At 42.6% G+C, this 26,657-nt stretch overlaps 1 protein-coding gene across 1 annotated transcript in view; it reads left to right on the forward strand.

The window, feature by feature from the left end:
- Window positions 1-26,657, forward strand: part of LOC119657375 (carbonic anhydrase-related protein 10) — a 402,093-nt gene that overhangs the window by 25,929 nt on the left and 349,507 nt on the right. The window contains exon 2 of the mRNA XM_038064260.1: window positions 7,057-7,806. Coding sequence (XP_037920188.1) covers window positions 7,749-7,806 — 58 coding nt within the window. The 5' untranslated portion in view covers window positions 7,057-7,748. The remainder of the gene's footprint in view (window positions 1-7,056; window positions 7,807-26,657) is intronic.

Genomic DNA, 26,657 nt, shown 5'->3' on the forward strand with positions numbered 1-26,657 from the left:
AGGATTCTATGGCAAGGAGAAATGAAATCATCATTATGTTTGGAATTCACCGTTGAATCGTCCAAGTGTGCATGATTAGTATGAGGTCATCGTTATCCTTTCTTTAAGCGATTTGGTGAATTCTGTCCTTAGAATTGCGATAATATCCCTATGTCCCCTTCTCTGAGATACCGCCATTCTTCAGTTTGATTGAATCACGCTTGCTATTTATCCGCGAGCCTTTCATGAACTCCACTAAAATTGGTAATGTACTCTCCCAATAAAGGTCATCTTCATAAGCAAATAGCACTTATTGCTTGCTATATATTGTAGAATGTTATAACGTAGTTACTCCATTTGTTACATGTATTTGTATTTGCAGCTAGGATTTCATATGGAGACAAGCAGACCAGGCTCACTTGACTTTGAATTATTTCAATGTATTGGGTTGGGGAAAAAGTGTCGTTAAGTGTGATAATCTGTGCTACAAGTATCTCTTTGACAGTGTTATGATTGTACGTTTCAGTCTCAAGTTATAGCGCGTCGAAGATGGAGTCCACCAAGCAAAAAATTCGTCATATTTTACGTTTTTACTACCTGAGAGGTAAAAATGCAACGAAGCTGCGTACTGGTAGGCCAATCGTCGCAGAAACCGATAAAATCGTCGAAATCAAGTAGAACTGGATATAGACCATAAAATCGTTTGGAACTATTTGCAGAAGATGGATGGATGGATTAAAAAAAAGCTGGATGTTTGGTGCCACACGATTTGACGGAAAAAAATCTCTTGGATCGAATCAACGCCTGCGATGCACTGCTGAAACGGAACGGATTCGACCCATTTTTGAAGCGGATGGTGACTGGTGATGAAAAGTGGATCACTTGAGGACAACCTCAAGTGAAAAAAATCGTGGTCGAAGCGCGGCGAGCCGGCCCGAATCATCGCCAAGCCCGGATTGACGGCCAGGAAGGTTTTGCTGTATGTTTGGTGGGATTGGAAGGGAATCATCCACTATGAGCTGCTCAACTATGGTCAGACCCTCAATTCGGTCCTTTGCTGTGAGGAACTCGACCGTTTGAAGCAGGCCGTTGACCAGAAGCGGCCGGAATTGGTCAATAGGAATGGTGTTGTGTTCCAGCAGGACAACGCTCGGCCTCACATATCTTTGATGACCCGTAAAAAACTACGAGAGCTCGAATGGGATGTCCTATTGCACCCACCGTATAGTCCGGACCTGACACCAAATGATTACCATCTCTTCCGGTCCATGCAAAACGCTCTTGGTGCTACTAAGTTGGCCTCAAAAGAGAATTTCGGAAACCGGCTTTTTTTACAAATAAGGAGGGGGGGGGGTAATGAAGTTGCCTTCTAAATAGCAACAAGTTTGCGTTTCACTATGATTAGTGGCATAGACTGAACTTACAAATTAACAAATTTTTTGTATGAATTCCCTGAATGCAGGGCTATACATTTTCCTATATCGTCCAATTGTTCATATTGTGCTTTGAAGATATATATATATATCTTCAAAGCTTTAAGCCCCTATGTGGGTCATAGCGAGACAACTATGGATTCTTCTACGACATAACCAGCAACATCATTGCCGTCATTCCTTAATGAATTGCCAGCAGCCGCAAAGGGTGGCAATTGTGGAGCACAATTCTATTCAGGTTACGCTTAGGTATGAAACGCGCAGTTCCATTTTATTGAGATCGATTGTCACAAACTTTGTTATAAAACGGCATATTGCCAAGGCTTAACTAAAAGTCTTAAACCCAAACGTGTGGACAGAGTGTTTGTCGTGGTTGCTAGCGTTGGACGGCGTTCCGACACGTCCACACACTTGCTAAGCCTCAACAAACAGTTGTAATGCAAACGGGTAGATATAGGTTACCTTCGGCTAACCCAGGATCTGGAATTTTCTAAAGACATCAGCAGAAACCGCGAATTGCATAGCATCTTGCGTTGTCATTCTCCTGATGTAAATCTGAGTCATCTCTTCAGCCAAGATGTCTACCGGCAACAGCCCAACTAGAACTAACGCCGCGTCGTCTGATATCATTCAAAAACCATAAATCACTCTCAGAGCACATCATCTGTACGATCGTAATAAGCATCTACTGATTTCCTTAGTGAAACAAGACTGAGCTAAGGACTCGAGGTGGTAACACTCTATTGACGTGTTTGGTTTCGACCATATTTGACAGCATCCACGAGAGTATATCCAGATGGAAGACTCCATCATACATGATGTTCTACAACAGTGGAACCAGTTCCGATCCCTGCGAAACTTCAAAACAGTGGAACCAGTTCCGATCCCTGCGAAACTTCAACTGACACAATAGTAATTTGTGCTTTTGTTGCTCCGGTGCTTTAACTCACAGCGTATAAAGTAGTTAGACACTATGTTCCTCAGATAGCGGCGGGTATTCATTCGGAATTTGGTATCTACTACCACCTTTATTGCATCAATGGTGGGGCGACTTTTCCTGAATCTGAGCCTCATGTCGGAAAGAGCCGTTTCAGGTTTTACTGTCTCGCTCAATATGTTAGCATTCCTTCCAGTATCTTCCCATGTATCTAGAAGGTGTATTGGGCGATATGATGACGGATTGCTACTTTGTTTGGTTCCATTTGGCAACAAAACCAAACAGTGCGGGCGGTTTTTATTTTTTAGAGAACATTCCTTCGTTAAGGAATTTTTGCGTTGCTTGTATGAAAATATCTGGTCTCTCGTAGGCCTCAGCTTTCGCTACTTTATTGGAAATACCATCTGGTCCCAGTACTCTCTTGCCCATTATTTTTTTGCATACTTGGAGTAATTCATCTTCGGTGATACGTGTTATGGTCTCTAAACCATCTACACCGATTGCTCCATGACCGTATTCGATCTTTGCGGAAACAGTGTCTTCACTATTGATGCCAGCAATAAGTTCAGCTGATGTTTGGTTAAATTTAAACAATAGATCCCTGTTTTGAGTCCTTCTAATTTTGGACACCATTTTTCCCATTTCGTCCAATTTGGGGTCGGTTTTGACGCTCGGCAGTATAACTGCATACGATATTTCCCTCGTTTTCTTAATGAAAATAGCATCGGACCGTGAGTTTTTGAGTTCTTTGCTCTTCTTTGCCATGTATTTCTTGGTAACTTCTCTCTCAACTTCTTCTCTATCGTCTATCCGTTTCTGGTTTGTAACATTTACGTTCTCCATTTGCGGCTCGTGTGTTATTTTCTGCTTGCGTCTCGGGGTCGAGGGGGTCTCCATTCGTGATATTCTCCCTCTTTACCACGGGGGCGTTAAATCCGGGAATCGTCTGCGAGGAGTTATTTTTCCGAATCGCTTCTTTAGCCTTCTCATCGCGCAATTGAATCTCCGTTAATTTATAGAGAGCTCTAATACCCTCAATTACATTTCTCATTGGTTGATGAATGGAATGCTACCAACTAGCTCCGAAGATCAGAACACATTCTTCGTCCATTCTATAACAATAATAGGCTGAAAAGTTTGCAGCATCAAGACGAGGCACCACTGTGCTAATTGAATTCCTTGGAGCGGCAATTGATACTTATCTTGCTACCTACTCCATGCGGTAATACAAGGTAATGCGCTGATGTTAGATGATGCGGTAATGTAAGGTAATATGCTGACGTCAGATAATGCGGTATGGCAAAGTAACGCGCTGATGTTAGGTGATGTGGCGTTTGTAGGTGATGTTGTAATGTTTGGTGATGTTTGAATCGCGCTCGTTGATAGTAATATAATATTATACTAAGGTCATATCAATTTTATAATATTACATACATCACCTACCCATCTGTATTGGATACGTACTTCGTACCATCGTCTTTTTTAAATATGTCGGTACAGTGGTGGAGGACTTGTGTTTTCTTGAGGCGTAACCTCTCCATATGTCTAAGATAGGTATCCGTCCAGAAGATGAATCTGAAATTGACCGAAGGTCTAATTAACTGTTTACAGCAGAAAATTTTGACATTTTGTGGAATGGGTTTATTAAACCGAAGGATAGGGTATAGCGATTTGAAGGCACCGTTTACACAGCTTTTCGAAGTCATCATTCTATTCCCGTGAAAGACAATCGTTCGGCTCTTTTGAGGGTTGAGGGCTATCTTCCAATATGAATTCGGAGGAGTTTGCCCGCAGACTATGTCCTTCGTGGAGGTGTAAATTATGAGGTAATCCGCTTATGCAGGATCTTGATAGGACTGTGGTAAAGAGCGGGGTTGGAAATATCCGCTGTGCAGACCGAGAAGAGGATTGCGGAAAGGACGAAACCTTGTGGGATTCCAGCAGGACTTAAGTAGGACGAGGAGAATTATTGCTGAATTTTGACTTCGGAAGATGCGGTTGGAATTGAATGGGTTGGGATAAATGACGGTTGATTTTAAGCAATCTGTTATTGAAAACGTCCCGCGCATCATTCGCAGCTGAAAGTTAAGCCGTAACGGGAGGCCTACGTGAGATGCGATACGTTAAACTCTCTCTCAACTACGTGCCATCGCTGTTCGTTCTTGGCAGTGCGCTCCAAGCTATCATATGACTTATCGCGAATTCTGCATACCTCAAATTTTCTGCGCCATGTAATTTAACCCACTCATCGTCCTAGGAGAATAGGTTTCATTGCTTGGCATAACAGGCAATGGAATTTTCGTCCTCTCTCAATATGTAACCTGCCCACCGCTTTTTGCGCCTAGTGATCAAAACATTTACGGAATCTTGTCCGAACGCCACCGGCGAAGTTCTTCACTTGTTGCTGTCCCAGGACAGAATACCCCGATGATACGAGACAGGTATGAGTTGATGAAAAGTTGGAACTTCCGAGTAACGGGTTTGCTCACTATTCATCTACAACTTTTTTTAGACAAAACAGCGAAAGCGAATTCAGCCACGTTAATACGTCGAGCCTCATAGATTGTTCACAAGCGGGGTCGGCTCGTTGTGATCGGTTTCGCCATTTTCTTTTACCGAAAGCATGATCTGAATGCAACGGCGAGGCAAGTACCTATCTAACGTAAAAAGCGACCGTTGTTTCGACCTGCCTTTTGGTTGCTTACCATCTACTTCGATGTTCAGAACAATCTCAACAAGTGAATTCTCGTCAGCATGAATTACGTGACCATACCATCGAAGACGCCTCTTCTGCATTCTCTGCTATCGATGCAACCCCATGTCCTTCACGGATATCCTAACTTTGGATGTGATCAAAGTGTGTCACGCCACTAGTCCACCGCAACATCGTTGTTTCCATTACCGCAAGACATCGTTCATTGCCTTTTATAGTCGGCCAACACTCAGAACCATAGAGAGCGATAGGACGGATAGTACTGTGGTAAATTTTAGATTTCAGACCTGGAACGCCACTTCAGCCAGGTTGCAGTAATGCATAAAGCAATTTCATTACGCAGTTTTCCATGATAGCATTCACCCGAGAAATTTGAATCGTTCAGTTCTGGGGGCAGGTCATTACCGCTGACAGTGATTGTGCCTGTTTCATGGAGATCGGTCATCAAAAATTCATTCAAAAAGTTATTACATTTTTGAACAAGTTGCTCTTGATCATTTTTAGGGTTTTATGTGAAAAAAAACCTTACTAGAATCGAGTCGATGTCTGTCTGTTCGTCTGTCTACCTTTCTTTTTATTTGTTGGGGAGGTGGAAATCTTCAATGGACACTGGGCTGAACACCCCAGCGTGTGGGATTTTTACCTATTAAAACTACCCCCGACTCCCTCCTTGCCCCGCGGAACCATCATAAGGTATTGAAGCCATATTGCCGAGCCTGGCTAGCGCGGAGACAAGCTTGTTGACAGTACACTTCAGTTGAGTTATACTTATGTATGCGCACCCTCGATATTGTGATACACACTCTTTTTGACATTTTGTATATTCTCCTTACAATCATTGACGATATTTACAGGCGGTATGTGCATACTTTTTCCTAATGTGAGCAGGATCACATTAGAAAAAAGTGACTGACCGTAAAACTGGGCCGTATTTTGCACATGCAAAAACTTCCACATTTTTACCTTCATCACTAAAATATTTTAAATCATCATCAATTTGGTAAATGTAAAAGGCGAGTATGCCTTGCGGAAAAATTTCTATTTGGAAGGAAATGGCTTTTAAGCAGAATAACTTCCCAAATAAAATTCGTTTCTACCACTTAATTATAACTGAAAGTGCTTTGAGTTTTTCTCGGTCGAACACTTTTACCAGCGCCTGAACACATAAACAAACTCTGGCAACTTTTGAAAACTTCCAACTGAGGCACTAAATATTTCAACCGAATCTTTCAAAGTGACTTCAAATATAGAATTTGTATTCTGAGCACAGTTTGTGGTCAACTTAATTTCAAGCAAACTCCTCCTGTGCATTTACAGATCTACTAAGCTCCATAGAATTCTTATGCTGACCAAGCGACAGATTAAGGGACAATACTCGTATGTAAAAGAGCGAGAGCATTGCACGCTTCAGTTTCTGATTTCAAAGGACATTTCAATTTAATGTCGGAGAGATGAATGAATTTCGGGTGGCCTCAATTATTTTGCTTTTAAGGTTCCATGATTTGCGGTGCCTAATGAAACTATCGCACTGCAATGATTGTCAACTACAACAATGGATTATTTATTTAGCTTCACTGCTTAGCTGGTGAAGGGAAACGAACAGCTTTCAAAAGGAACGCAATGAAGTTAAGGGTGTTGTTTTTGGTTTCACAATTCAAAACCGTTCCCAATAAACTAAAATCTCTAATCGAAATGATAAATGTTTACTTCTTGATAAAACTACACTTTCCCGTAGTTCCTACAAAATCAACCAAAGATGTACTTTTGACAAAGTTGCAACTATATATCAAGTCCTGTTTTCTGATATTTCGCAAATGGATCTTCCAGGCAAGTGCTTTTTTATCTGGAAAAATGTGTCCGTTCATCTTGGAGCGTGTGGAAAATTTCGCTTGATATCCCAAGCTGAACTAAATCATAACTTCCTTTAAATTTATGTATAAAATATGTTCAAACTTCAACTTTCCCATGTACAAAAATTTCGTATATCATTTCAGGAATTTGGAAAACCGAGAAAGTCAACTTGAGCTCGGAGTACATGTCATCGTTTTTCCTGGCTCTCCTTCGCCGTATGATTGTGCTCTTACTAACAACGTTCGATCGAAACGATTCAATGGACTCGGTAGAAGATATCCTGTACGAAGTATGCCTATGAAATAATAATATCATTCGCTCGCATCCTGCCCCTAGCTGGTATTCCCGTCTACACCCCGCAGTTCAACACGCCGGAAGTCGGAGCTGAGAAGTTAGAAGGCAGAGATGAGTCTTTCGCCGGGAGGTGAACTTTCATAACGCGGGGAGAGTGAGGCGGGAAAAGACCAAGATCTAGTTCAGAAGCTGAACTAGAGGATTTCCAATGGAAAATGAGTTTTAAGTGTCAAGTGGAAAATTGTTGAAAAGTGCTGAGTGCTTTCTTTCGTTCGTTTTCCACACTTCCCATTCGACCGATGCAGATCTTCTGTTTTCGACCGTATTTGTTCTCGTCTGGCGGCGAAAATCACAAATTCTAGAGATTGTCACCTGGACAGGTGATATCTGAACGGAATACCGAATAACGAAGAAGCACAACTCACGTCCGGCTCGTCGTCATCCTCCCGTCTGCATCCAAGGGCTTTCGAACCTTCGCTGCTTTTCTTGAATTTCGCCAGAAGACACTTTCGAACGCTTTCCTAAATCACATGAATGAAGGATGGGACTCCCGAGATTCCTGTGTAGCTGTTTGATACTTCTTTTATTTAAGGCGCAAGGTAAGTTCAACGATTTTTCACTCCTGATTTAACTCGTTTTTCGTGAAAATTGAATTTTGTTAGCTTGCGATTTTCCAAGGAAAAAGCATACATACATTATTTATTTTGTTTGGACTACGAAACCGGAGGTTCTGGTGGAAAGTATGAATCTCCGCCATCGAGACGATGATTATATATTCAAAGTGAGAAAATGATTTGCTCCATAGGACCTACTGTATATGTACGTAATAAGGTCAATGCCATACCTGGCAACTTCGGTTGAGTTCATGGCGGGGAAATCGACCGCCTAGTGGGTTAGAAATCAAATTTGAAAATGTATAGTTGAATATATTTTTCAAAGGGCGACATTTCTTTACACCTTCTAAAGAGTAGATCATATGATACTGGAATACTTATCGGTTCAAATTTCTTACCCTTCGTCTGAATGTATGCACGTACACCTACCGACTTCCTCTAAATCACATAATGCATTAAGTAGGAACATATGTTGTATTCGAAATTGGACGTAATTCTAGATAACAATAGTCGCTGATGGGTTTCCCCTTCTCAAAGGTAGTCGATGAATATTATACCATGCGCATCCCAAAATGCTGATATCGTAGCCTTGCCACCGGAATGTTGCGTCTTTGCACGCTTTGGAGTCGGTTCCCCGCATGAGCCGGTCACCAGAGAATTTTCAGCGACTTGAAACTGGGGTCAGAAGCCACGGCAGAGTGATTGTGTAATTTGCAAGACTGAAGAGAGTCTGCAATGATAGCAATCTTCTCCTCATCCATCCTGAAAGCCACTTTGATGGCCTGAAGGACAGCAAAAAGTTCAGCCGCCAAAACCGAAATGACATTCAAGGAAAAGATTGAGATCTGGATCTTGTCCGGACTAACCACTCCACAGGCGGAACCATCGCGCCAGAAGTCAGCATTCGAAACTGTGACCAAAAAACCTCTCTCTAACGCCATCCACCAACCTACCACAAGTTCGCACGGTTCCTCCCAAAATCATAAGACAAGATGACCTGAACCTTATTTGTAATCACGGGAACTACAGTGTCAAACAGGCTCCGGAAATAACTATAGATCGAGGACAGACTATTGCCAGCACCCGGGTTATGTACCACCAAATTATAGCTTTAGAAGTTATATGGCTGCCAAGAGGGGTCTCCTGAAACGGAGCAGTGGCTACTTAGTTAAAGCAGAAATCGAGTGCATGAGGGTAGTTCTGGTTACCCCGGCATCTTCTCAGAATACAAGTAGATGCAGAGTTAAACTTATTTCAAAATATTTGGGCGGATTCATAGCGGACGTAGCTGCATACTCTAAGATAGGCCTTACCACCGATCTATCGTGATTGATGGCCTCCTAGGGTGTGAGGCTCCAAGAAAAACCAGTTTCAAAATTAATAGAGGGAAGGGATAATACAGTTCAAATGATCTCTAATCGAATAAGTCCTCGTTATGTCCCTGCCTAAAAAGGTGATTGACTTGACTTGTGCGATTATTAACTTTAATGAGCAGGGATGTGACTTTGCTTCCCTTAAAGATACAGATTAGAATTTGGTTATGTTGATTGGTAGGCCCAATCTACGGGATTCATCAACAAAGAGATTAACTTGTCTTTGCAGACATTTGAAGGCCGAGCTTCAATTGTCGTCGGTTCCCAAAATAAGAAAGAGAGGGTGTGGAGGAAGGGCTGTACTGCCCAGTTAGACGGACGAAATATTTTACATTCTTCCTAGGATCTCAAGTTGGGGGCCGTTCACTAAGATAGCCACGATTTATCTCAGATAAATCAGACCAAACTTCACCCCAACGCTTCCGCTTAGTGTTCACAGCCACTATCCTCCAGAGTCGTTTGGCGAAAATTTGAAGTGTTGGAGCTAGTCCTAAAACGCCTATACGCCTATATTTGTTTCCTTTTAAAGTAAAACTTAAGCTCTGGGGCCCACCACATCTTTAGCTGACCAATGTGATTACTGCCGCGAAAGTCTCTTCATTAAAAATACTCTATCCCATAAACTAATAGTTCCACAGTTGTCAAATTTGTACACATGTATTTTGAAGGTTAGGGTTAACTAGAAATCAAATGGATTTAATACCACTAGCCCCATAATAATTCTTTGAAGCGATAAGGCATAATTGACATAAAAATAAATCACTCACCGGCGAAAAATTAGGAATTGAAAACTAGGAAAGAGTCCTCGGACGATTTAATCTGGATGCGGCAAACGACGATTGCCACGATAGAAGCATCGATTAAGATGGCGTGAACCTAGCTCTAGACAGACCCGCTACTCGATAACTCCTCAGAAACAGAGAGTTTGTGCCATCGTTGTACCTAAATCTTGCAAACATAAGACCTTAGCACCATCAAAACTACATTAACCATCAACCAGGAGTAGATTGAGCCTGCAGTTACTGACCTTTGATTCTTCTTTCATTGCACGATAGTCCAATTGAAGCGGTTTATAAGCAAAACTGCCAACTGGTATAACATGCAGCACTGAGTCAGCATCACTGTGACAAGTCTGAGCGGTCTCGTGAACCTGAGTATGCAGGACGAAAGCCCTAAGTGCGAAAACTGCAGATTAGGCGATACTCTGGACAGTTACCGCAAGTACAATAACGTCGTCAAAGTTACGATAAGGAGCGGAACGCCTCAGAATCGATTTACTGGTAGGGCAATGCCGGTGAGAAAATGTGATTACATTTAACAAATCTTCGAATTGAAGGTCGAACCGTCTACGGTGTATATATGGTAGGAAAATGTATCGTGCCTTTCGTTAAAGCGATAGTAATTTGCATCAGTCCGTTATCAATTAACTCAATTACTGCGTTGTACTAATTCTCAGAGATGACAATGCCGATCCCATACGGAATGCATCAGCTACCAAATAATACAAAGGCCATACCATACTATATAAGGCTTCTCTTTCCAAGGACTCTCACAAGTACTTTCGCATTACGAATGAGTACAATAACGCTAAGAGTGCAGATATGATGCTGACGTAGTATGCTCTAACTTGCTTCAATCCCGACGCTGTCACTGCGTCACAAACTCTTCTCTATTCCTCCTCGCTCTCTTGATTGCCTCAGGGTTGCTTTGAGGAATATTATTCAGAGGCTTGTGCACTGTTAGTTTCGGTTTAAGAATACACTCAACGTCTTCCCTGTTTGTCGTAAAAGGCAACTATAAGGGATAGAAGCTAGCAAGCTAGCAATCAGCATATTTCAAAGCTTTACTGCTACGGAAATATCGACCGCTTATACGATCCAGCAGTCACTCAACTGTGGGGAGGTGTCTTGTTGATTGGACGGCAGATACACTTAGTAACCTGCCTGAGAATGAGTCGACTGGTATCTAAGATCCAGTCACGATAATAAATCCCTCTGCCACCAGTAAGATTTGAACCGCGACCTTCCGCCCAGCGCTCTAATCACTTGAGCCATCTGGACCCATGAACAAAGTCAAGTTATAATTACGCTGGTCGGGGGAGCAGAGGTAGAAGTAGATAACAATGACCCCAGAAGTGTATCCCTCATCACGAAAGAACTTGCAACAAAACGGCCCCCTTTCTAAATCCCGATTCTCCATCCAACCATGCTAGCGGATTAAAGGTGGACTCTCCACCAAAACAGCTATTTGTTTCCAGGGCTGCGTTCACCACTTCTACGAACGCGGTATTGGATTGCATAAACTGCAAGGTCGATGCACTTTCATCATTCTCTTGCGTCAACGTAACAATCGGCAAACTTTCCTTCTGACCTGAACGTAGCTCGCGAGTAAATTTCAAGGTACTCTCTTGTCCCTTCGATCAATGTAACTAGTTCTGTGTTCACTGTCCGCCTGTTTTATCAAAATGTAACGGGTTTAAGAACCTGACTTAATGTGAATAATATAATAATAATAATCGTTGGCGCAACAATCCATATTAGATCAGGGCCTTGAAGTATGTGAAAGCACTTCATTCAAGACCGTAACAGTACACTATAGTACACTGGAGGAGGTAATGTGGTCATGTGATGTGAATAAGCTGGGATCTTATGTTATCAACAACTACATGTGATCAAGCTTTTGGTATCTTTTATAATATTCTGTCCCATCTCTTCCCCTATTATGTCCCTTCTTCTCTTACTCGTCTTCGTTCCTACCCAACTTGATTCCCCACGAAGATAATTAATAATAAAGATTCACCTGAAACGTGCTTTGCGGAAGAAGATGAGGACTTCAAGGAATAATGACGACTTTGTCCATTTCTAGGTTATGTGCTCCACTGTGAAACCGCTGATTGAAATAGCGCATAAGAGATACTTGCTGAGCGTCGAAGCTACAGTAACTTTAAACTGTTTTGATCCCACACTCGCTATTCCCGTAACTACACCCAATCTTTAACTTCCTCTATCAACTTTGCTAGTTTCACTGCCAACTCCCCACAACAATCCTGCTTCTCCTCCTTTGTTCTTACTTCTCTTTCGTCTTTATTCCCGCAATCACTGCGCCTTCTACAACTCTTCTTGATACAGGTGATACGAATCTTTCGCCATTCCTCTCCTCTCGCCTTTCTTAGTTGGGTTCTTCAGCGGTAATCTTGACACCAATATCGAACCTTGTCCCGATAGACTTCGTAACCTCTTCCCTGTTAACTGTCACCAATACATTTCCCTTCCTCTGTGTCCTCTTCAACAATAATACTACTTTCCTCATCTTTGAAAAAAGCCGTTTATCATCTCTTTCCTCAAAAGCGGAGATCGGTCACTTGTTATGAACTATCGTCCCATCTATCTTCTTTCGTATCGGTTCGTGAAACACCGATCTGCTGAATTCTCGGTAGCGGGAATTATGCGCCCATACCATCGAAGACGCCTCTCTCGCAGTTTTTCCACGATCAGTTCAACCTCATATTGATCGCTGTTTATATTGATTTTGACAAAGCCTTTGATACCGTTGACCACAACGTTCTCCTCTCCAAACTCCATTTACTCACCCCCTATCGCGGAGTTTGACATTTACATTCACTCCCCGATCCCGAGGCTATCGCCTACAGCTTGGGTCATTGGACTCAGTATGCTTTCTTAGCTTTAAGCCATTTACTGGCCCCTCCTCCACCCATCGCATTTCACTGTTGCGCCTGACAACAACGCACACGTTTTTTAAAGAGGGGGCCAATTTCCAAAGGCATTGCGCTTCCTCCTTGATGTCATATATTTATTACTATAATACATCCGACGGGACACTTAGTTAGTGAGGTCTCCTTACTTCTATCCACTTGCAACCAGGTCTTCCTAGGAGGATACCCACAATTAAAACCAAATACCGGAGAATAGAAGGGGATTAAAATTACGGCGCATGCCTTCCAAAACCCAATACTGGTAGCTTTTGGGTCCATGATATCCAACGATCACAGTAGCTCAGTAGTGGGAACTTTGGCTATTGTGGTATCTAATGTTACAAGCGTACGGAAGGTGCTGGAACTGGCCCCATCGACGAACCCGTTCAGAATAAGCTCGTAGATTCTCGCCTACATGGGTAGAATCTCCTGCGATCGCTACCTCCAGCGTGTGTATGGGGAGATTTTGATGAGGAAGAAGCCTTGGCGCCGAACCATAAAAACGTTGTTAGAGGCAGCAACCAATCGTGAGCTGCTTTCATTGCGCTGGGCATAAAGAACATAGAGCTAAATTCATAAGCAGCCAGAATATTCACCAAAATATAAGGACCATGATAAGATGCATCCATTTGGCGTACGGCAGGGCTCAGGACGAAAGAGAGGAAAAGATATAGAACGAAAATTCGAGTCAGGTGATCCAAGTAACGTAAGTAAATCTGAGAAAGGAGACCCTATGTTGCCGCTCAAGCAATCCAAGTCATTGGAGAAGTAGTTTGATTTTTGTGGAAAACCTACGAGAGGATAAAAACCGCCAGCATCAGCCTACCAGTAGAGGCAGCACTCAAACTGTTAGCAGCAGGCTGAGTGAGAATAGGATGGGTTATGTGTTAGCTTAGGAAGCAATTGCAGTGATGTCTTATATTGCTTGGCTTCCGGTCACATTGTGAAGACATGCACTAGTCCAAATGGCAGATTGAAGTAATGAAGGCCGTATCGGCAAGGACTGCGGAGCTGCAAAGAGAAGAACTCTACTGAGTCCCTTGGCATGTCAGTGAGGATTATACTCACAGGGACCACCAGGCAATCTGAGCGAAATCGAGGGTGGATTGGGTTTGAAAAAGAGCTTTCGTAGAATGCCTGGTGATTTGCTCGGCTGAACGACGAAAGCTTTTGGAGGAGACACGTTCAATGCAACACTTAAATCCGACATACCTCTGGACGGTCTGGCTGGAGAAACTACCCAAAACACCCGTTGAAGGACGGAAGCATGCGATGTGACTATGCCTAGAAGGCGACTGTTCCTCAGTAGACAACCCAACTACTGGTAAAACAACGAACGAAGCCGCATGTTTTCAGGAAAGAAGCCTTACCAGAGGCTCAGGGGAAAGGCTGGTAGCGACGGTCAAGGGAAACAAACAAGCCACTGGCTGGCGCTGGAAGTCATTCGGAGGAGTAGAAAAAGCCGATTCAAACTTCGTTGTTATCATACCAATACAAATCCCTGAGGTCAGGCCTATTGGGTGGTAATGTAAAACCTGCAGAGATCACCACAGGTAACCTACCCGCGCATCCTAAAGCATATTGTTAACACTCTGTCTCCTCACCACGAAAATAGTGGAAAACTTACATAATATCTCCAGCAACAGTGAAGGAGCTGCGGGAAAAATGAGGTAGAATTGGTGACAACAAATCCCAAGGTTTGGATAACATCCCTAACCGAGCTTTGAAGTTGGCAGTGAAAACTAAACCCGACCTTTTTGCCAACACAATTGAACCGTGCCTAAAATAAGAAATATTCTCTGTCCAGTGAAAAAAGCTAAAGTTGATGTTGCTTCCCAAACCCAACAAGCCGCTTAAAGACCCAGCATCATAGCCCCCCCTCTGCTTGCTGAATACAGTGGGAAAGATGATGGAGAGAGTCATATGAAATAGACTCCTGCCCATCGTCGAAAAGAGAAATGGCTTGTTGTAGCGCCATTTTGGTTTCAGGCGTGCGCAGTCTACGGAATCGGTACTGGGTTTCCTGTTGTTGAATATCACCAATAGTGGGGTGCTTATTATTTCGTCCCAGAGGGGACTAGGATTATCGGCATTCCAGATGATTTAACTAGGCTTGTTGCAGCAAAACACTCATAGGATATGGAGGTCTGCAACGGAAACAGTGAGAGCGCTAGACGCGAAAACCGCAGCGATCTTAAAAATGAACTGCGTTTAAAAAAACACTGGGAATGTGGAAGTCGGTGGATGAACGGTTGTGTCAAAGCCGGCTATCAAAGTCAGTGCTACAGCAAACAAAAAAAAATTGCGAAAATGAGACGAAACACTGTCGGAGGTGGCTTTGAGGGTTTGCAGCGCTTTTAAGACCACATCAGATAAGGCAGTACTGGTGGTGGTGGTAGCGAACATGCTGCTTGTTAATGTTCTGGCGAAAGAAATGAGTGTGCTGTACCATGCAAGACGGGCACACAGGACGTAGGAATATGGGAAGGTCAGAGTCAAATGATCTCTGGCAAGAGGTTAGTTTAGTTGTGGAGACGTTGATGACGAAATAGAACTGGCTTACAGTTTCCTGCACAATTGTGAAAATATAGGAGGAGTTGATAAAGGAAGAGAGACGAAAGGAGGAGAAGGTCGAGGATATAAAGGGAAACTTACCCTGCAAAGTAATACCCAAATGACGGCTCTTCGGTCCTGGGGTCGAATAGTTTTTAGTGGGTGCGACGCGCTTGCTTAATCTGAGGCGTTGGTGTGGCGAAGCTGGAGAGGGCGTGTCTTTCTAAGATTTTCTACCGCCGTGCATGCAAAAAAAAAATCCGGTAGGCTGGTGCTTCATTTTCCGGCCTTTCGGGATCCGTGAAATGTGTTATAGCAATTCATTCACGTAACGGTACACTACAGCATTAAGTGTGCACTGTAGGAGGCAATGTGGTCAGCATTGTGCTCGCCTGTGATTATTATTCTGATTTGACTCAGGTACTCATTCATAGCTGAGTCGACTAGTGTCCGACGTCCAGTTACGGTAACAAATCCCTCCGCCTCCAATGAGATTGTTCCCATAGCTAAGTTGCAATATATAGCTTTACCAGAAAGGGTGATCAAAGGTCTGGAGAGTGCAGCAGAACGCTTTTAAATCGCCTTGCATATTAAGCTGGGTCAGTCTAGCCAAACCAACTAATAGTCGGGATATCTAATTATTTCATGGTCGTGCATATTCTTACTTTAGCTTTGCTAGCCTAGGAGACTTTAAATTTAACCATAAAGTAGATGGCCACATTCCAACAGTTCTTCCATCGGTTTCGGTGAAAAAACAGTTTGATCAGCTGCTCATTTGCGTCATGTAAAGTCTCCCTGGCTATTCCCCCCCTTTGGCGTAAGTTGATGAACTTTTTCTGCGGTTGACTACTCCAATATTTAACCAATTTGGCTGTTATTCCATCGAGCCCTGACCTGACGGGTTGAAATGCCCCCTTCTGAGAAACTAACTGAATGGGAGTTCCTAAAACCTTTCCTCCCGGAGTAGGCTTGAAGCTTTCAACAGTTTATATTTCCATGATGTATCGGAATACTCTACATTGCGAAAATATGAAATAAAGAACTTCGCTGGTGGGCGGGTCAGATACCCCTGAACATATGTAGACTTGGCAGTGAATAGGTCATCCATTAAGAAGTTAGAAAATTCCATTGCTGGTTGCATCATGCAATAGAACCCAACATCTTAAAGTGTCCAGATAGCTGAGTGGTTAGAGCGCAAGGCTGTCGTACGGAAGGTCGCGGTTCAAATCTCACTGGTGGCAGTGGAATTTGTATCGTGATTTGGCGTCGGACACCAGTCGACTCAGCTGTGAATGAGTACCTGAGTGAAATCAGGGTAATAATCTCGGGCGAGCGCAATGCTGACCACATTGCCTCCTAGTGTACCGTTACGGTCTTGAATGAAGTGCTCTAACACACTTCCAGGCCCTGATCCAACATGGATTGTTGCGCCAACGATTATTATTATTATTATCTTAAAGTGGCCGACAAGTGGATTGCCCCAAAGTCACACAGTGCAGAACAGTGTGGAAAACCTGTGGAGTAAAACATTGCTTAAAACCAACACCGATGTTATGTAGGCGTGGTTATTACAATGTTTACGACTTTTTTCTGCAGCTAACTTCTCTTGGAGTATAGCCGATCTTACAACACAGGAAACTGGTTTATCATATCTGCAATAACTTCATGCACTCTCTTCGACCTCCACTGCCATTTATCAAATAGCGGAAAATCCGGAGAATAAAATATATTATAGTAAGAAACCAAATATTGCTAACGACATTTGTATTTGTGATCCTAAACTTAATCATTTCTTCATTTTCAGGATGAATGGACAAATCGCTCCACCATTTCATATTCTATCCAAATTTGAATATTGGGTGGACAATAAATTTGCTTGGTAGCATTTTCCTTTTCCTTGGAGATACTAAAAGGGTTTTAAAATTACTTTGTAAGGCAAGCACCAGAAAAATGACAACCGTCGGGCGTAAATCTTCCAACATGAGACTGCCTTCGCCGCTGTTTTTTTCAATCACATAAAAGTGAGTGGTATTAGGTCCCATTTATTACGCACCTTTTTGAGGAGGAATGTATGACATCAATCTCGCTTACTGGCTCATATAGTTAACAAATAAGTGGAATCGTTACGCATCTTTCTTGCATGATTTTCATTCGTACAAACAAGAACCCGTACCTTAATCTTCGGCAACCACAACTACATTAGATTGAAAGCACAGTTCAACGAGCCATTACAATTGTTCAACTCCCTGGATGGTCCTGGTGGCCGTGGTAGTGATATGACGTCAACTGAAAAATTCGTTTCTTGTTGTTTCGCATTTACAACGGCTGAAGTCAAAGCAGGTTGAAACGAAGAACATCATGACTGGAGATAAATCCCACGTCCCTTTAGAGTTGGGTCCCTGAGCCGGTCGCTCTATCTTTTGCTTTTTACGATACCGTCTCCGTCGTTTGCTCTCCCGAACTAGTTTAATTTCACGCTTGACGCTCATCAGAAAGACTAGGTTGAACTGTAGAAAAGAAATTGTGCATTTTCACAGAAGTAGTGCGAACACGGATAGTTGTGGAATGTCAGGTCGGGGTTGATTTGTATGAATTCAAAAGGACGTGCTACAAGCGACAAGTTAAGTTCGTGCTAGAAAAGCTATAACTGAAGGAAAAATGCAAAAGTACGATGACTACTGCACTGCTGGTGCACGCGGTTTCAGTAGTCAATTTCCAAGGATATAACTCAATATTGCACTGTATACTGAAATGCAAGTATTATTCGTTTGCGATGGCTGATTTTCGCTATATTTGCCTGCATCTTATTCTATTTCAGCTTTAAGATGCATGAAATCTACGGTTCGGTTTTCTCTTTAAAATTTGTATTACTTGCGCTACAAGTACGGCACAAAATTATAATAGTGCTTTACTATTTTTCATAAATTTTCATCAAAACATTCCTCAGGTATAACTTAGAAACATAAAATTTTACAGCAAGCAGGTCATGATAAGCACGATATTTGAAAGGTGGCGGAAACCCTATTATTATTGGTACAGTTATAGTAAGTCTAAGGTCCTTTAACATATTGAAACAAATAGTGTGGCATACCAAAAACCAATGCCTATGCCTATGAATAACGAGCGCGTACCTCTCAAGTGAAAATTATGGGGTAATCCCTTAAGTTTCCGTTTCCAGTTTCGGATTATTTTCTGTTTACATTCTTTTCAGTACCGTTGCTTCCACTGGGACTGCATATAACTATGTAGTTCTTCCCGAAAAGCTTGTTTCTTGGGCGACCTACTTGTTTTCTGTCCATGGAGGGATAACAGACCGTTCTGAATGGCGCAGCCAGCAATGGTATTGTAGCCCTTCGTTTTTGTGTGTCTACTGCCACTTCCGCTCTCCGTACCCCCACGATACAGAGTAAAAATAGTAACGAAAGCCTTGAGCTTTTGGGTAACAGTAGAGGTCACCTCCTTTGGGCCTTAACGTCGCTGGATTGTTGCGTCTGCAGTCACCTTATGAAAGTTCCTCTGAGTTCCTCGAGTGAAGCGCATACTATTTTAGCCTCGACGTCGGAGTCACACTCAAGAGGATTTATCTCTGCTCGGCTAAAGCCCCTCTTCACAGAAGAAAAAACAGTCAAAAACAAGGGTGCGCGATGAGTCCATTTTGACTTACAGCAACAGAACAGAATTAGCCTTGCTTCTGTCTCTTCACTGCAACCCTTTCGATTTCTGCTAGTATTGAAATGCTGTGGTGGAGTGGGCAATTTGTCTGTCACTCTGGAAAAAATCGGCCACGACTTTGTAAAACAATGTTTTTTGACAGTTAGTTAATGGAAAGGTTGGGAGAAAGACTATCACATGGCTTGGCACAATCTTTAAAGACTCAAATAAAATTTAGAATAATTTAAGAAACAAAATAGCGATTATTTATTATTTGAATTTTAAATAGCATATGTATATAGATCTCGAGCAACTTGTTCAAAAATGGAAAGATCGCCTCATGCAACACGGTCTCAGATTGAATTTAAACAAAACTGAATTTTTGACGACCGATCCCCATGAAACAGGCACAATCACTGTCAGCGGCATTGATCTGCCCAGAACTGACCAATGTAAATACCTCGGGTCAACGCTATCAGCCAATGGAGAACTGCGTTATGAAATTGCTTCACGCATTAACGCAACCTGGATGAAGTGGCGTTCCACAACTGGTGTCCTTTGTGATCGACGTATCAACGAACGTCTCAAATCTAAAATTTACCGCAATGTTGTCCGTCCAGTCGCTCTCTATGATTCTGAGTGTTGGCCGACCATAAAAGACAATGAACGACGTCTCGCGGTAATGGAGACGAAGATGCTACGTTGGACTAGTGGCGTCACACGTTTAGATCACATCCGAAATGAGGATATCCGCGATCGTTATGGGGTTGCACCGATCGTGGAAAAGTTGCGAGAGAGGCGTCAATTCATGCCAATGAGAATTCACTTGCCAAGATTGGTCTGAACATCGAAGTCGATGGTAAACGACCAAAAGGCAGACCTAAGCAACGGTGGCTTGATACGCTGGATGGGGATTTGAAAGCCTCGAGATTGCACCCAGATCAGGCATTCGATAGAGCCAAATGGCGAAGCCGATCACGACGAGCCGACCCCGCTTATGAACGGGACAAAGGCTGAAGAAAAAGAAGAAGATATGTATATAGAAAAGCTGCAAAGGCTGGCTTGCGTATGTATCAGTGGGGCAATGAGGACATGACCAACGGCATCCCTGGAGGTCCTTCTGGAATTGACCCCTCTCCATCTACACATACAGATGCAGGTAAAGAGATCAATATTCAGGATGGCCGGTAGTATGAGTGAGGCGGGGAGCTGCCTAAATCGAAGGAAGATTGATATCCTTTCTAGGCGGTATCCCGAATTACTGATACGGAGGGACAACATGACAACGAGGTTTCACTTCGATAAGAAGTTTGAAACACGTTGGAGTAACAAGGCAAACTGGGAGAGCGTGGCTGCGACATACGGCTTAAACCAGCAACTGATTACTTGGTACACTGACGGATCCCTCACAGCAGAGGGAGCGGGTGCCGGTGTCATTGGTCCAAGGAAAATGTACTTTGAGCCAATGGGCAGGTACACTAGCATATTCCAGGCGGAAATTTACGCCATAGACAAATGTGCCTCCTTTAATCTACAAAGGAACTACAGGGGGCAGAACATAGCTATTCTCACCGATAGCCAAGCAGCGATCAAGGCACTTAGGTCCAACCAGGTGAACTCTAAACTGGTATGGGAATGCCTTGAGAGACTGAATACACTCGGCTCGTCCAACAAGGTCTGGATACTTTGGGTTCCAGGCCATGCTGGGTTGGAAGGCAATGAGGCAGCGGATGAACTAACCAAGAAGGGGGTAGGGATGCATTTACACGGGCCAGAACCCTTCTGTGGAATCGAAAACGGTTTCATGGCTATGAATCTAAGAAACGAAGAGAAACGGTTGAGGGAACTATATTGGGCGGGCCTACCAGGGATGGAGCAGTCTAGGGTACTTATTGGGGGACACGAACCCATGCGCACAAAGGATTGATTAAACCTCACCAAAAAGAACCTCCGAATCATAGTGGGAATTCTCACTGGTCATTGTCGGCTGAACTATCACCTAGGGAAGCTAGCGATATCTACGGACACTGCATGCAGGTTCTGTGAGGACGAGGAGGAAACCTCCATGCACGCCCTGGGACAGTGTCCGGCACTTGTGCAAAGTAGGTCGATACATCTGGGAGAACACTTAATACCAGATGCAAAGCTGAAACTTCTGGAAGTAGGGAACATACTCAAGTTCCTAACGGTTACAGGCCTGCTTGAGATACCATGATCAACAGGTACACTATAACCAGTAAAAAGGGCACAATAGTTCTTCAAGGATGCGGTGCGACTTTCCCTTAACAGAATAATAATAATAATATAGAAAAGCTACGTGGTCATTATTTTGGCTCCAAAGTTAAAGATTTAATATGGAACGATATTGTTGGCATCTATACATGTTAAGAATTTAGTACATTATAATACTATGTGTGGACGATTCTTTTTGGAATAAATGCATTCATGAGATATGCACAGCATGTTTTGGAACTAAATAGGTTTTCAAATCTTATTTTGTAAGTTGTAAAGTAATATCTTACCAAATGGATTTAATGTCTGTCTCTAACACTCACTTACTCGAGAATGGCGTAATACATTGCCACAAACTTTGGTGAAAGAAAACTCTGTACTCAGTTTAAGGGTTTTCCTCAAGGATGCAAAAGCAATGGAATATTATTTTCTTCGAATATGGTCATTTCCGGCTGATCCGATGATCCGATTCGACACTAGGTCCAAAATGAAGCTTAAAATTTACGCACTGTAAAGTGAAGTAAGTCTCGTTCTCAGGACTTTATCCAGCCAGAAACATGCAAAGAAACCCTTTTTCTTCAGGCCCTGTCATATTCACTAGCGAGGTCGTCTCGTCTTCATTGATTGCGGTTGCGCCATTTTGCTATGTCAATAGCCTCATCTGGATGCAGTCGCGAGACTTTCAAATTACCATCCGCCATATCATCCCACTTTTCAGCCAGCCTTTTGGTCGTTTACCATAGAATTCGATGCTCTGATCAATTTGATAAGTGAATGCTCGCTATCTACCGCAGGTATCCTCATTACGGATGTGATCCAGGCGTCATTGTGAAACGTCAATTCATCCAGATTGTGTTAATGCTCATCATTGACTGATAGCATTGATTTGAAATATATAAATTGCTCACTTCTAGACAGGTCACTGCCATTTACAGTGGTAGTGGCAGTTTCATGCGAATTGGCTGCCAAAGACTCTGTTTTATTCTGATTGAATCTGAGACCGTGGTGTACGAGGTGGTCATTCTATTTTTGAACAAGTTGGTCGGGATCAGCTTTGTTATAAGACGCTTGGAAAATGTAACCTGCATAGAGCAGTGCACATGACGCTTGACGTTGGATGTCCAGCGTGATAGTGTCCACAAAAAGAATAAAGGAGGGTCGTGAGGGGTGCTTCTTTGATGGACACCTGCGAAGATAGGTTCTAGTGGTTATGATATACCCGTCGTACCGCAAACTTTACTTTCTGAATCATGGTAGAACAACGTCAGTAGCTCATCAGTTTTTGACAAACGCGGTTTGATTTACAGCTATTTGAACAATGTTGCGACCTAAAGTAACTGGTTAGGACGGTCATTTGAACATTCTGCTTGGTGATGCTTTTTCCGGTGTTTCTTCAAGAGTAACCGCGCAGCGTGTATTGCGTCAGTAGCTCTGCAGTTTTTGACAAAACTGGTTTCATTCAACGCTATTTCAGCGATTTCGCGAATACGGTTGTTAAATTTTCATGGTATGGGACCGGTTACTTTCCGACGGTCACGGCTTTCGGACGGTAGTTTGAACATTCTGCTGGAGTACTGTTCTTTTCCATATTGGACCTTTGCAACTTTCTTGCCAGTCAGATGGTGTTTTACGGTAATAACCCGATTGAAGAACTCACTGAGCCACAGTGTTGGCCCTTACCTTTCTGCTTTCCAAAGCTTGGATGCAATGTCGAATCATCTTGATTGATTGCTCCATTTTGCTCTGTCAAAGGCCTGATTAATAAGTCGAGAGGCATCACCAACCAGTATTCATTTCTTCGTTGTTTCGGCCTGCCTTTTGATCACTTACTTCTATGTTCAAGCTAGTCTTAGCAAGCGAACATTTGTTGGCGTGAATTACGTGACCATACTATCGAAGACACCTCTCTCCCATTTTTTTCGCGACGGAGGCAACGGCTTTTCATGAGCAGCCTCTTGCATTTTGCAGAATCCAAAGGATGCTGATGGGAGTGAATTATAGGTGTATCGAGTTCCGATTCTCTTGATATTCATATAGTGTTCTTAAAATGCATAATTTGTTTTTTTCCTGATGAAATTCCTCGTTCCTTAGACAGGGAGACCATAAAATGCTTTATAAGCAGTCACGTTGCTGAATTAGCCATCTCGCCTGTTCCAAACCATATTCGGTTTATATGTGCTTGATGAGGTCCATTTTCCGCTTCTTGGTTATGTATTTCATTTTCGATGCGTTGACTCTTTATAATACTTTATTTAATTCTAACTCTCTCTCAATATACTTTTTTGCGTTGAGAATTAACTGATCGAACCATAATGTCTATCCCTTCTGCTAGGCCTTCACCTGTGGGAATTTTACGAGCAGGAAATGAGTTCACCGTTATGTATTAAGTTATAGAGCATGCAGGGAGCATCTCTTTGTTTGTGTCCTGATTTCAATGGAACGCTCAGTGCTAACTAATTTTGGATTATCACATGTGTTTTTACATTGCAACTTATACTAACTGGGCTAGATTCGCTGGAATTCTTAGTAAGACCATTTTTAGCTGAGGTTTGTTACGATCAAAATTATCCCAGGTTTAGGAGAAATCAAGAGACAGTTGGTGTGGTTGATGTCAATTCGGACCATTTTTTGAACAAATGTTTCACTGAGAAAAATTCGTCCGTTGTTAATCATCCGTACTGGAAGTCTCTTTAATGTTGTCCTCAGCATATTCATGAGAGTTAGTCGACTACGAAAACCTCTCGACTTCACCCGAATCAAATCTATGATCGAGAAAAATTACTAATTCAGAGAAAATGGAGAAAATCTTGTCAGCAAAATCTTTCAACCCACGTTCTACTATTTTTCTCAATACTTACCCCCCTATTTTAAGTAGGCGTTTTTGGGTCTTTCGTGACCTTCTTCTTGTAAGGATTTGAATTTCGGAAACCTGTGCTTGGTTCGGCGAATTAGCACGGCCAAATTGTGAAATTCGGCGATTAACACGGCCAAATTTTTATCTGATTTAGAAATGTTGCACATTTGGCCAATAAGTTGTTGTTATAAGCATGTTTTGAGCGTTGTTCGCGGCTGTTCGTGGGGAAATTCAATTATAGACTCCATTTCTCTAGATACTAAAGTTTTTACCATTCATATACTAATACCAGATGAACACGCCAAGCGCAGCAATGTAAGCACAATATAGCCATTAGTTCATTATATCATACATTTGCTGATTTATTCATTTATGCATCAGCTTCTTAAATCATGTATTTTTTCATGTTTTAGCAGCTCCGGAAATAGAGTCTCTGATTCATTCTGTTTCCAGTCGCAAACCCTGTTTTTCAGATATTTCAGCGGCTCTACTAGCAGATAGCTGCCATGCCCTAGTTTCGGTGGCATTTTCAATCATTTTCAGAATTTCAGAAGCAATCCTGGAGGAAGTGAAAACTTTATTGTGGCGGAGGGTTAGGTCCCTTCTCTTTAAACTCGATGAAAATACGTTGCAGTTGATAAATTGCAGCGGTAACCCCCCTTAGTCAACTAACTCGGGATATTTTGATATCATAATGGTAAAAGTTAATTTAACAATCCCGTCAGTAGAAATGGAGGAAATAAAGGAAGGAAGAATAAGCAAAATCCCTCCTTTCGATCCCCCCGCCCCCTAAAAACCATTACGGTCACTTCATGTCAAAAAGTTACGGCGCCTGAAGAGGGACTATTTTCGAAGCATGTTCAACGGGGATTGCAGAGAGGGAAGGAGCAGCGCTTCTAGCCCGTCCACCCGTTTATGGCCCCAAGCAGGTTGGGGGGAGAGAGGCGAGAGGTGGGCCTTGCACACGACGATGATTGCCCTACCAATAAGGATATTAATGTTACGGAAATAGCCCCCTTTTCGAGACACCATGGGTGATGACTATCACAATTCTTCGACGATGTTATAATAGAAAGGGGGACCTTATTCTTCTTTCTGGGTACCATATTTATCCCTTCCTCCTGGTAGGAGAAGAAGACGAAGCAGACCATGCCTAAGATGGATCGATGGCATAGGTCAGGACGCCAGACAGCTTTTAGCGATATCGAATTGGTGGATCTCGGCGAAAAACCGGGATGTCTGGAGTTCTTTTTTAAGGCAGGCCTAGACCGGATACCGGTTGTTACGCCGTTGATGATCATGATTAAAGAGGGAATCTTTCTCTTCCTCATGCATACCATCTCCCCATCCTTTCCTTTAGCACGGTATTGTTCAGAATTAAAACTTTACCATAAAGACATGACAACAACCACTATGATGGCTACAACTTTTTAAGGGAGTGACCGCCACGAGCGTCCATCAGGATTGAAAGGTGGACCATTCTTCTTCCCTGACACAAACTTCTCACAACCTACGAGGCTGGTGTTCAAAATTCAACCATTATCACAATTTTCATGGTTATCGCCTGAATGGTGTAGAAGTTGATTGAGTCAATGGCTCCGGATATATATACAAACTAGTTACATTTTTGTGTGAAACAAAACCTTTTTAGAATTATTAGAATCGATTCAATGTCTCTCTGTCACACCTCATTTATTCGGAAGCGACTGGACCAATTGTCACGAAAGTTGGTGAGAGCATGTTTACATGCAGCAAGTGGCGCCATTTTGTGTTGAGTTTAAGTGGGGAATGTGAATGGAGAGTGCAAATATTTTTTCGCGGTATGTTGCCATGTTGGGCAAATGAAAGAGCCCAATTAGTAATTTTCGAAACTGTTCCCATATTTGATATCGGATGAAATATAGGGGAGTGGGGGCTCAAAATGTAACCATCAAAAAGTGTAATAGGTCTCGTTCTCAGAACCTACCGAACAGAAAAATTTGAAAAAAAAATCACAGTAGTGCTATGAAATCTAGGTCGCAAAATACATTCCGTTCCGATATCTGCACAATTAAAGTAAATAATAGCATATTTCCATATTATAGAAATTTACCCAGCAATCCTCCTTATATCCATCCCAGAAGTATAAAATTTAGCATCCCTTACATAATGCATACTATGGTTAAGTTTGAAAAAGCCAACTATTATTAACAAAGTTATAGGGGAGAAACAAAACCTTATTAAAATCCGTTTACTGTCTGTCTGTCTGTCTGTCTGTCCGTCACACTCATTTTCCTCGGCGACGGTTATAGCGATTGACATAAAATTTTGGTAGGGAGGTGGGCACTATGAACGCTCACGCATACAGTGAGTTACATCCTTTTACGTCGAAGTGAAGGGAGGGGGGGGTCCCATACATGTAAGTGTTTTTTTCATCAAATATAGTCACGTGGAGTATCAAATTAAAGCTTTCGGTCAGTAC

The sequence above is a fragment of the Hermetia illucens genome, chromosome 5 (assembly GCF_905115235.1).
Source record: "Hermetia illucens chromosome 5, iHerIll2.2.curated.20191125, whole genome shotgun sequence".
NCBI classification, from domain to species: domain Eukaryota; kingdom Metazoa; phylum Arthropoda; class Insecta; order Diptera; family Stratiomyidae; genus Hermetia; species Hermetia illucens.